The sequence below is a fragment of the Drosophila rhopaloa genome, unplaced genomic scaffold, assembly GCF_018152115.1.
Source record: "Drosophila rhopaloa isolate 14029-0021.01 unplaced genomic scaffold, ASM1815211v1 contig_19, whole genome shotgun sequence".
Taxonomy (NCBI): Eukaryota; Metazoa; Arthropoda; class Insecta; order Diptera; family Drosophilidae; genus Drosophila; species Drosophila rhopaloa.
The window spans coordinates 37,245-49,718 of NW_025335072.1; the positions used below are offsets into that span (position 1 = coordinate 37,245).

The window sequence follows — 12,474 nt, forward strand, 5'->3', positions numbered from 1 at the left end:
ATCGGCAAGCGCTTTTACCCTGATTAAGATATGCTTAAATAATTAAGACTTGGAAAAATTTATGTCAATAGCTTACACACTGCGGGAAATATTCTGAAAAACATCAAATTTGGACCGATTTTAACCTATTGTTCCTATGGGAGCTATAGGATATAGACGTCCGATCGGCACGCGCTTTTACCTCGATCAAGGTATGCATAAAAAATACGATTTGGAAAGCTTCATGTCAATAGCTTATATACTGCGCGAAATATCCAAAAAATCATTAAATTTTATTTGAGTTCACCCTATTGTTCCTATGGGAGCTATAGGATATAGAGGTCCGATCGCCACGCGCTTTTATCCGGTTCAAGGTATGCATAAAAAATAAGATTTGGAAAGACTTTTGTCAATAGCTTTTACACTGCGCGAAATATCTTCCATTCTTGCAAGTTATATCCGATTGTTCCTATGGGAGCTATAGGATATAGACATCCGATCGGTGCGGTTTTCAAACTTGATCTGCGTACACATGTTTTAGGATGATTGTGAAAGTTTCAGATCGCTAGCTTTTAAACTGAGCTCGCAAACGGTATTGAAACAGACGGACAGACGGACGGACATGGCTATATCGACTCCCCTATTATCTCGCCCTATTATCAATTTGTGCAAAAAATGCGAGTTCGCGAGGAAAATACATAAATTAAATAGAGACAAGACACAAGTGAAAATAAATGTGTGACGCTCCAGAGCGCACAATATAAGTAAATATATAAAATAAGCTTAGGTTAAGAGAGATAAAAAGCATGAAGCGACAACATAGTACATAGGGAATAGGATTAATATAATAATAAGATTAGTTTAAGAGAATAAAAAACCTGAAACGAAGTCAAATTCAAATAAGAAGGCGGGCGCGCCAATAGAAATAGCTGGACACACTGATCCACGATCACCGGGTCACACTGACCCAAGATTACCTGGTTACACTGACCCATGATCAGCTGGTCACACGCGCTAAGCCGTATGACCAGGGATTTTGACGTGGTGCGGGCACACTTATTCACGCCAACGGGTATCACTCTGCAACCGACAGCGATCGGAGAAGGTGGGCCTTACGCATTGGTGTGAGCAACCTCTCTGGGAGTTACTTGTAGAGTCTTTATTTGGGATAGGGTCTAGTACCCCGTCCAAATACATTGTAGTTAGCGAAACCCCCTTCCCCCTCCTCTACCCACTCTCCGAAAGACCGGCCGTCATCAGTGCCAGCCGATCTTTGGGGTTCCACCACCCACCCATCCACCCACCACTAACCGACTCGGAGCGACGAAGCCGCCATCAGTGGCAGCGGACTCTAAGCTCGAGCCATCCCTCGGTTCACCGAGTCGCCCACCCGCTCGGGTTTCTTTACCGCCCGCCCCCCCACCCCGCTCTATCCTTGTCTTAAGCTCTGTAAAATTTAAGTAAATAAACACAACCCCCTTCAATTTCACCGAACCCCGCTCGTGTCATACTCTGGGAACCGGGTCAAACTCTTACAGCAACCACTCCTGACATAAATAAATGTTGGAACGAACTCCTGGACACCGTTGAACTACCCCAGCAGGAACGTTACAGGAACGTTACAAAAGGCACAATTAAGAGTAAAGCAAATGAGTTAAAATATTAGTTTTTAATAACGGGATAGAAGTTGAAATGCAAATTAGATGATAAAGGTTGTTATAATTATTACATAGAACGCGAAAGGCCTCGTGCAGACAAAAATTTGATGAACATCGTGGCAAATTTAGAGGGATATAATTTCGTGTTAGTCTAACAGGAACATTGAAAGTTAGGCGGTTTACAAGTTCTGCAGAATCAATATCGCCTCTTATAAGATTTTGCATAAAAATAGTACCAAGCATTGTTCTAAGATTTACAAGTGTAGGTAAATTAAGCAACAGTAATCTACACTGGTAGGAATGTAGCCTTACGTTTTGATCCCAGTTCAAACTACGAAGGGCAAATAGAAGACATTTTTTTTTCCGACTCAATACGGTCAATGTGCACTTGATATTGTGGACTCCAAACCGACGAACAATATTCCAAAATAGAACGGACAAGGGAGGTAAATAATAATTTGGTCGTAGAAGGGTCATCAAATTCTTTTGGCCAAGAACACTCATGGCTTTGTTAACAGTGGACATTATGTGGCAGTCAAATTTAAGTTTAGGGTCCAGAAGAACACCTAAATCGTTAACTGAATAAGAATATAACTAATAAACGTAGGAGTACCCCTAAAAAAGGTCATAACGTTGCATTCAAGACCGTTCAAAATTAAAAGGTTGTACTCACACCATCCATGAAATCAATCAATATCTGACCGTAAGTTAAATCCCGACGCTATATCATTATATGATAAACAAAGCTTAACATCATCAGCATACATTAGTACACGAGAATGTGTTATGATAGATAAACAAAGTAAACAGCAAAGGGCCCAGACTACTTCCCTGAGGGACTCCAGATGTCACGTAGATCAATTTTGAAATAGAATTCTTAAATATAACCCTCTGAGTCCTACCATTCAAGAAACTTGAAATCCAAGTTAATAGATTACCAGGAAACCCAAGCAGATCTAATTTGAATAAAAGAAGAGAGTGGTTGACGGAGTCAAAGGCCTTACTAAAATCTGTATATATAACGTCAGTCTGCATTTTTTCTAAAATCCATTTATTACAATAGATGACAATTCAAGAAGGTTGGTGGTGGTCGATCTTCGCTTAACAAAACCATGCTGACGTGGTGATATAAGCGAGGAACATAAATTTTGCAAATGAGAAGTGATAATACGTTCAAATGCTTTAGGAATTGCCGACAATTTGGAAATACCTCTATAATTCTTGGCATCAGCCTTCGCACCCTTTTTATGAAGTGGAATAATAAAAGAGTCCTTCCAGATAGTAGGAAAAACTGATGATGAAATAGACAAATTAAAATGTTTAAGAATCGGTTTACAAATGGTTGACGCACAAAACATGACCGCACATCCAGGAAGTCCATCTGGACCGGGAGAATAAGTCGACGTTGTTGTTTCTAAATCTATTTAGAGAGAGTTTTCAGTAATTAAAGGGGTAAAAATACAATTTGCCCTATTTATGGGATTAGGGTAGTTAGAATTTGACCAAGCTGTCGAACTATAAGTGGTTTGGAAAAATCAGCAATGTCAGAATCCGTCGATGCCTTCGTTGAGTTTAGACGTACCGATGAAGGCAATGCCGATGACTTACGCTTGGCATTAACAAAGTTGAAAAACTGTTTCGGATCATTTAAAAAATTCAAATTTACATCGATTTAGATACATAGAATAGCAATGACTGTTGAGAACATTAAAATCCGATCGAGCCACTACATATTTCGAAAAATCTGATGGCTTACTCGATTTTTTATACTTTTTATAAGTATTTGATTTAAGGTTTTTAAGTCTTTGAAGCGCATTGGTAAACCAAGGAGGCCTGTTTAGGTTTAAAGGAAACCTATCAGGAACGCATTCATTAAAAAAAGTATTTAACGCTTTATAGAATAGTTCAGTGGCACTTTCAATGTCTGTACAATTGTACAAGTCTGTCCAATTATAATGAGAAATCATATCGTTAAGTTTATTATAGTCACATTTACGAAAACATCTCATTTTAGTTGGGGGCACTAAAGGAGAGAGGGTATCAGAGCAGGGGAGGCAAATTGTCAATTCCATTGTTGGATGATATCGGTCTTCAGGTACAACAAGAGCGTCAATTCTACATACCGTAACCTCGGACGGGTCTGAAACAAACACAAGATCTAATTGTCTATTTAAAGAACTTCGTATAAAGCTTACTTGCTGTAACGATAATTCTAAAAGGCCATCTACAAAATCATGGGCGGATAAAGGTATAGCGACAAGTGAGTCAGTGGGAGGAGACCAAGAAATACCAGGTAGATTAAAGTCACCCAAAATAATCAAAAGGTCTCTGTTAGAAAGAAGGGATAGTACGGATTTTATTGCCGACAGATGGTGCTCATAAATTACTAGATCAGAGCCAGGTGGAATATAAGAACATGTAACAAAAATAGATAAAGATTGCAAGGAAACTTTCCAACTTAGATATTCAATTTCGTTAGGGATATGAGTGAGAATTCTTTCGGATGTTAGGCTAGAGGTAACGGCAATCAGTACACCGCCCCCCCCTATGTGAGGGGCGATCGGTCCTATAAGTATTAAAGTTATTTGACAGAACTTCGGAGTCAGATATCTCTGGTTTTAGCCAAGTTTCCGTAAAAGCCCAAATATCTTCGGTGAATGCAGAGGAATCAGCATAAAGCTTGTGTAGCTTCTTATTTAGTCCGCTAACATATTGATACGCCAAGAATAAACTTTTTAGTTTTTTGGCACAGTGGAAGGCCTGTTATTGTTCTCGGTTTATTTGGAAGAAATTCTTTAATTAGAAAGTAACACATTAAACACATCAGGCGGAGCAAATATTTTAAAAGACGATATCCTACGAGCGTATGAAAATCGAAATTGTTCAACTGCAATATCCTCGGATGGAAATTTTTGACTTAGCCAGTACTGTAGATTTTCTTCTGGAAACAGGGACTCCACCCGAACTAGCTGTATCCATAGGCACAGTTGGTTTATTTACCCCTATGTCAACAGAAACTGCTGCTACCAAGTTCGGATTTGGGGTGGATTCCACAATCATATTAACGGGTGTTAAACTGGCTTTTTTACGTTTAGGCGACTCGGTTAATAATTTTTTATTATTAAACTGGGCACAGACGGAGTTGAACCCCTCATTGAGTTGTTTAAAAGCTCCTGAGATATTCAATATTCTGTCTGGAGTCTGCTTCATAAAGCCGCTCATCTCAACTACCATTTCCTTGCAGGACCCACATGACCACATGAGACCAGAATTAAGATCAATGAAATCTTTGACTATGCCAGTAAATCCTGCACATTTAACGTGCATCATCGAATCGCAGAGCCAGCAAAAAGTAAAAGGATCTTTAGTTGAAGACGCAAGAGTACAATTTTTCTTTAATTAAAGCAAATAAAAAAAATAAGAATATGAAAAATACCTCAAAGTAAATTTGGCACTGGGATCAAATCCAAAAACCACAAGGGGACAAAACACGAAAAAAGTAAGAGCTCGAGATCACGAATTAAATCGAATAAAGAGAGCACGAATTCATTAAGATGTCTTTTTATGGTCTGACACATACAGGCCATAATCTGCCACCATTTGGCTTTACTGATTTTGGCAATCCGTCTTAAAAATTTGTAGAATACTTGTGTTTTTTTCGTAATATTCCCATATTAGCTTTCTTTCGGCCGGATTTGTATTTTTATTTTTAGCCATAGCGGTCAAATTGTTTTGGGAAACGTATTTAGTATTCAATATTTTAGTTTAGAAAATAGCTAGCACAACTTTCCTTTAAAAACACAAGTTTGACGATTTTAGCTCAATGTGGGTATAGTATTAAAAATTTTTTTTGTATTTTTATTTTTATTTTTATACCCGTTACTCGTAGAGTAAAAGGGTATATTGTATTCGTGCAAAAGTATGTAACAGCTAGAAGGAAGCGTTTCCGACCCTATAAAGTATATATATTCTTGTTCAGGATCACTAGCCGAGTCGATCTAGCCATGTCCGTCTGTCCGTCTCTCCGTCTGTCCGTCTGTCTGTCCGTCTGTCTGTCTGTCTGTCTGTCCGTATGAACGCTGAGATCTCGGAAACTATAAAAGTTAGAAGATTGGTATTTTGCATGTAGATTTTAGAAGTTCCTACGCAGCGCAAGTTTGTTTCAAAATGGTGCCACGCCCCCTTTAACGCCCACAATCGCTTATATGCGATTATAAAAATTTAAATATTTCGGAAAAGTAAAAATGCAGTTTTATTGTGTTTATCAATACCTATCGAAATGTAGAAGAAATTTTTCAAATCGGACCATTCGTTAAAAAGTTATGCGTGATCAAAGTTTCTATCTCCATATCCCTCGCACTCCCTTTACCAGAGTAACGGGTATCTGATAGTCGGGGCACCCGACTATAGCGTTCTCTCTTGTTTATTTTCTGAATGCACAACATCTCAAGAATTAAATTAAAATTTAAAAAAATTAAAATTTTAGATCGATCCGAGTTAAACTTCCGAACTTATGGGCAGTTTAACGTAGGTAAGTAAGCGCGTTTTATATTCAATTTTTGGGTGTCCAAAACTTTAAAACGCTCTCCTGAAAATTGGCCATTTCAAAGTCGGTGTACACGATCCTGCAAAATCTATCGGACGGATCGTTTTGAGATTTTGCACAGTATTTCTCTACTAAATTCCTCAGGTAACGCTGTCGAGTTCTTTTTTTTGAAAATTTATATATTATTATATTATATTATTTTTATAACAAATATCTTGAAGTTTTGGGCGAAAATCGGGGTTTTTAACTTTAAAAAAAAAATCGAGAGAAAAAAAGCTTGACAGCGTTACCTGAGGAATCTTGTCCTTTAACTAATGCAATTTGATTTTTTGGGAACCCCCGAATTCCTACTTGTCATTTTTTACTGTGATCAGCTACTTAAATAACAGTGTTGCAAAATGTAAAAATTTCAGGCCGAAATAAATAAGTTCAAAAAAGTTATTAAGAAAACAATTTATGGTAGTGGCAGTGGCTTAAGTCTTTGAGCACCACTGTAGCTACCATGGGGAAATCAAATAATTAAAAAAAATAAAAACGAAAGAAATTTTATTTTGCTGTTTTTTTCATTTATTAAAATAAATAGTAAATATTTACTATATCAGAATTACGTGTTTAGTTTTTTCAAAAGAAACGGTGGCAAAATGAACCGCAAAATCGACATAGCTTAATTGCTTTTAGTAATATAGGCATAGAAATCAAAATGTAGTCGTTTTTTTATAACTGAGAGGGTATATAAACTTCAGCTTTCCGCAGTTTGCTTCCTTTCTTGTTTTTTATAAAAATAAATTGGGAAGCCTATGTACCGGTTTTAAACTAAATGATGCGGTGACCATCAATGTTTTGGTTAGCATTAACAAAATAAAAAAATGTTGTTTAAGAATAAAAAATATTTTTAAACATACCTTTTGAACTGGCAGTCAAATCTGTTGCACGAAAAGCAATTAAATAGAACACTGCTTGACAAACAGAGTAGAAGACCAAATTGGCCTTCAATGAGCAAGTCTGGTTATTTTCATCCGATTCGTCTATGTAGGTATGAATCCACTTGCTAAACTGTTTTAAGTAGAACACTACAGTGCTATAAAAAAGGAATGCATATTTTAGTGCATAATTTTTATTTTGATTTGGTCTTACATTTTCTTACCTAAGTGGCAAAAACTTTCCGCGGGCTAAAAAGCTTGCCATATACCCCACCGCAGCATGGCGAATAATTGCAGCCACATTTGGATTTTGAGCTTTTTTCCAAAGTAAATTAAGAAAAGCCTCAGAATATGCCGACCGTATACTAGTCACATGAAATAAGACAAATTGCACATGATGGGTATTATGGCTGGGTAACAGAACCTCGTCGAATATATACAGTAGCATCTTAAATAAGCGATTAGCAGTCCAGCGATGTTGATCGCTGCTGTTTTGATTAATGCGACATTTGCTATCAATGAACTTATAAAGCATGAGGAGACATATATCTAAGGTTTGGCCGACTGGATGTTTCACCGTCTGTCCGGCATTAATTAAATTGTCCCCCGATACATCGTCGATTTGAAACATTCTATCAGCTTCCAATTTGTCATCTGCATCATCTGTTTCCACGTCGATTTGATCTCGTGGGGCGTTAACGTCTAATACTAAAAGTCTGAAGAGCATAAAGATTTCGGATGAATTAGAAATACAAAATACATCAATACACCACTCATTAGCGGTAACTTTCTTTAAAATAGTTTGAATTAACAAATTTTTCGATATCCATGCCGAAGATCATACGACAACAAAACATTTATTGAATACTTACTTTTGCAAAACCAACTGCAAGATCAGTTCCTCAAATATGGGCTTGTACTCGATAAGCCAGAGCACATTAAAAAGATATCCCGCGGTAACATGAGCTGGCTTTTTAAAATATGGAAATTTAGTGGAAATGACATCCATGACTACATCAAAAGCCATAGGCACAGCAGTTAAAATACGATTAAGTACATCATGAGTGGGTTTTAATTGACAGCGAGTACATTCCAAAGGGCATCCATTGACCCAGTCTGATGCGTCCAAGTCACCCGGAATCCAGTGGTTAATTAATTTAGATACTCCTATGGGTAAATATCTATTGTGAGCCACCATTATGTCAATCCAAAACTCAGTATAAGCTTCGATTATCTCGGGAGTGCGGGTCTTCCAGTTGAGAGACAGCAAAGCCTCGACAACGTTAACAAAATCTAATGTCAAATTGTGAACAATTCTTTTAGCATCTTTTAATATTAACACTACTTCGTCATCCTTAAAAAAAAGTATTAATTAATTACAAAAAAAGAGCATGCTTGACAAACATACGTCAAGTTCTGCTTCCCACAGAAAAAAGGTGAACTCCTTCACCAAATAAAAATTTCCTTCCTCTACAGCCACGCGCACGGATTCTGCGAGGCCTTTCTCTTTAGGAGTGGAAAATCTAACTTTGTTAGCAGCCACTGTTTTGGCTCGATGGCGTTCTTCACCAGAAAACGTCTTTAAAATGGATGTTACACCTGTTGTGCTTGTCAATACGGACATTTTGCTAAGAGTAAACAGAGAGCCAGTAAAATATATTTCAAAACAAAACGAATTTAGACAAGTCGAAAAAAAACCTTATATAAGCTATGTCCTGTTAATTAAAAGGCTCATAATAGTTTTTTATCTCATTACAAAAACTTAATAGCAATAGAATGCAATTATGAGACACGTTGTCGAGGGCAGAGTTACCGTCCCTTTTTCGAAAATATATCTTCCGTACCAAAAGTAAATACCATAATACCAAATATTAGTTTCAAGGAATTTCTTTTCACTGCCTAATACCCTAATCCCAATGAGTACATGATGAAAAATCTTATTCACACAGGCGGAGTTACTGCAACGGAGACCAAATTCCTTGACTTCTCCCATTTCTTACTTAAATATATTTTTGCTTGGAAGAGATAAGCCAAAGTTCGCTACAAATTGCTGTTGCGATTAGTATGCTGTAAATAGTTTGAAATTCTGTTGGTATTTAATTTGTGTTTTTAAAGAACCAGATGTAATTGCCTAGGTTCACACCTATTGAATTTGAATAAAACACCAATACCAAGTGTAGGGCAAAAAAATTCAGCATGGATCAGGAAGTGGTAGATCATCAAAGGCATAATGTAAGAACATACTTTATACTATAGCCTAGTACTCAGATCGACGAAAACCGTACGCCAGTCACTTTTCGTCGGGCCATTTTTTCACCTCGGTCCTCAGATCGACGAACAAAATTCCAGAAATTGCCAGTCTGCGGAAATTAACTTTGGGTGAACGCTAGCGGAAAGAATAAAAAATTTAATCTTTTGGCATGCGCTTCTCACTGAACATTTTAATAAATGGAGGGAAAAAATAAAAAACTAGCAAAAGTCGATTGCAGGAGTTTACATGTGAGGACAAAATAACAATAATACCATCTGGGGTGCCTCTTGTCACAGAAAAATGTTTCTTAGATCAAAAATTTACGAAAAAACACAATAAAAGTGCAGCTATGAACTTTAAATTAGCAAATAATTATCAGTAAATTTAAAAAAAAAACACTGTTGAATTTAAATTTTATTGTTTTTTAAATTCTTTGTACAGCGCCAGTTTTGTCTTGCCAAGGTAGTTGATAATATCGTTTAAAGGCTCTCTCCCGAAAATACGATATTTGAATTTTAACTGTTTGTCAACAAATCCAGCTGACTGACAGTACGACCGTAGCACGCTTAATTCCGATGAACTCTCGAAATTTTGGGTACACTGTAAAGATTCAAGTTTTTACGCTAGCGTACTCGTTTGTCGATCTGAGTACTAGGCTAATAGATTAAAAAATGGAATCTTTTGGCGTGCGCTTCTCACTGAACATTTGAAGAAGTGAAGGGAAAAAAATCAAAAAACACGCAAAAGTCGATTGCAGGAGATTACATATGCGGACAAAATAACACTAGTACTATCTGGGGTGCCTGTTGTCAGAGCAAAATGTTTCTTAGGTTAAAAATGTACGAAAAAACACAATAAAAGTGCAGCTAAGAACTTTAAATTAGCAAATAATTATCAGTTAATTAAAAAAAAAACAATTGTTAAATATAAATTGTATTGTTTTTGTATTTCTTTGTACAGCGGCAGACTTGTCTTGCCAAGGTAGTTGATAATATCTTTTGAAGGCTCTTTCCCGCAAATACGATATTTGAATTTTAACTGCTTGTCAACAAAGCCAGCTGATTGACAGTACGACCGTTTTACGTTTAATTCTGATGAACTCTCGAAATTTTGGGCACACTGGAAAGATTAATGTTTTCACGCTAGCTAACTCGTTTGTCAATCTAAGTACTTGGCTTTAAAATAAAAATAATCTGACGGGAAAAAAGCGTAAATGACACCATTGGCTTGATAGTCCTCTGTGAGAATTCGGTATAAGCGGGATTAAGTTGTCGTAAGTACATATGTAGAAAGTAAGAACAGGGTCGCTTTAAAGGCCACACTTGCTACTGCAAGACATTTATTTTATTTCAGATTAATCTAATCATATAACCATGCTACGCCCATTGATCACCATCGTCCGGCGCTCTTACGTTACCAAATTGAGTGAGCGCCAGACGTCTTTGATTGCCCGTGGATTGCCTAAAAAGGAACCGATTAAAGGAGTGCAGGACATTATAGTCGTCGCTTCTGGGAAGGGGGGAGTTGGCAAAAGCACCATTGCAGGTGGGCTAAACGGAAAGTCATTCTGAGAAGTGGTGATGCTAGTTCTTTCCTCACAGCAAATTTTGCATGCAGCATGGCCAGACTGGGGAAACGAGTTGGATTGCTGGACGGGGATATATTTGGGCCGACTGTACCCCTTCTATTGAATGTCCATAGTGAACCGGATGTAAACGATCGGAATCTACTGATTCCGCCGCAAAATTACAATGTTAAATGCTTGTCCATGGGTATGCTCACTACTCCGAAAGACTCAATGATCTGGCGCGGTCCTCTCGTCATGTCAGCTGTACAACGGCTTTTAAAGGGTGCGGAATGGGGACCGTTAGATATCTTGGTCATAGATACTCCACCGGGAACTGGGGATGTGCATCTTTCGCTATCCCAGCACGCACCCATCACGGGTGTTATCCTGGTAACCACTCCTCATACTGCTGCCGTTCAGGTAACCGTGAGAGGTGCAAAGATGTACGAAAAATTAAATGTCCCCATCTTTGGTGTAGTGGAAAACATGAAGTACTCCATTTGTGAAAACTGTAATCAAAGACTAGAGTTTTTTAAAGACATCTCAATGAACTTGTTACCTCGTACGCTTATTTCCCTACCGTTGCACTCACATATAGCTGAGTGCAGCGAGAGTGGTGTTCCAATTGTGATAAAGTATCCTGACAGCGAATACTCAAATCTTTTTACTCAATTGGCGAAAGAGATTTCTGAAATTCTTGATAAAAACAAGTTTGGCAAGCCAGATTTTCATCGTGGCACCTTTTAATTACAACTCCCCAAGTTGTGTATTGGAAATTATTTGTTTTTTTTTTAATTACACACGCAGCAAAAAATAAGGTACACAGCCACAAATGCCCTTTGAAATGTATTTTGAAATATATATCTAATAAAAGCTATCTGCTTTAAACTTTACCATAAGTTGTCTTTCTATTGCACGAAATTTATGTCAATAGTCGAGGCTTGCACTTAAAGCAGCGTATGCATGATGATAGTTCGATATGACTGCAGACCTCCTGGCATCATATGATATAGGAGCATTAGCTAGGTGCCCCCAACTCGCAACAACGAAAATTCACACCAAGTCCCTTTGGCTTCTTGGATGAATGTATTCAATCGCTGAAGACTTGGGCCAACTCTGGAGCCTTTACGAATTTTTTTCCTTTCTTCATTATAGTCGTGCTTCTGTAATATCTCGACAATTTTTAGAAAAGCTTTCAGTTTTTCAAATACTATACTTTTGTCTTTTCATTTTCTTATGAAGCGGAGCATATAAACGAATACCCGGAGCAGTTTAAGGTGTGATGAAAATATTAAGAGTTTATTTTGGGCTAGTTTTCATCTTCCTCTTTCAAATACGATGGTCCAGTAAACCAAATCGACTCTCTGATTTCTTCGACGTCACAACCTCTTGATACAATATCTGCTGAGTTCTCTTTCGTTGGAACATGCCGCCATCGAGCTTCACCTGACTCATCTCTATTCGATATGAATGTGGACAATGAAGATGGATGAGACCGGATTCAATGAAGCGTAACTTCAGAATCCGACCAATAAACAATTCTTTCGATAGGT

General features: G+C 37.6%; 2 protein-coding genes across 6 annotated transcripts in view; one reads left to right on the forward strand and one right to left on the reverse strand.

Annotated features, from left to right (window-relative positions):
- LOC108046012 (RNA polymerase I-specific transcription initiation factor RRN3) overlaps window positions 1-8,954 on the reverse strand; it is a 38,574-nt gene extending 29,620 nt beyond the window's left edge. The window contains exons 1-5 of one of the 4 annotated variants that reach the window (XM_044459281.1): window positions 8,860-8,954; window positions 8,512-8,731; window positions 7,976-8,457; window positions 7,328-7,819; window positions 7,086-7,261 (exon numbers count right to left, since the gene is read on the reverse strand). In XM_044459281.1, coding sequence (XP_044315216.1) covers window positions 7,086-7,261; window positions 7,328-7,819; window positions 7,976-8,457; window positions 8,512-8,727 — 1,366 coding nt within the window. In that variant the 5' untranslated portion in view covers window positions 8,728-8,731; window positions 8,860-8,954. Of the gene's footprint in view, window positions 1-7,085; window positions 7,262-7,327; window positions 7,820-7,975; window positions 8,458-8,511 lie in introns of all 4 variants that reach the window. The other 3 variants (XM_044459280.1, XM_044459279.1, XM_044459282.1) reach the window with 3 other exon arrangements.
- Window positions 8,955-10,511: 1,557 nt separating this feature from the next.
- On the forward strand, window positions 10,512-11,814 carry LOC108046011 (iron-sulfur protein NUBPL). Of its 2 annotated transcripts, none has more exons than XM_017125560.2 (3): window positions 10,512-10,627; window positions 10,708-10,899; window positions 10,956-11,814. In XM_017125560.2, exons 2-3 carry the CDS (start codon window positions 10,728-10,730, stop codon window positions 11,666-11,668), a joined length of 885 nt encoding a protein of 294 aa, XP_016981049.2. In that variant the 5' UTR covers window positions 10,512-10,627; window positions 10,708-10,727; the 3' UTR covers window positions 11,669-11,814. The 2 variants fall into 2 exon arrangements, with proteins under 2 accessions (XP_016981049.2, XP_016981050.2); XM_017125561.2 differs by having other exon boundaries at window positions 10,623-10,646.
- The last annotated feature ends 660 nt before the right edge of the window (window positions 11,815-12,474 follow it).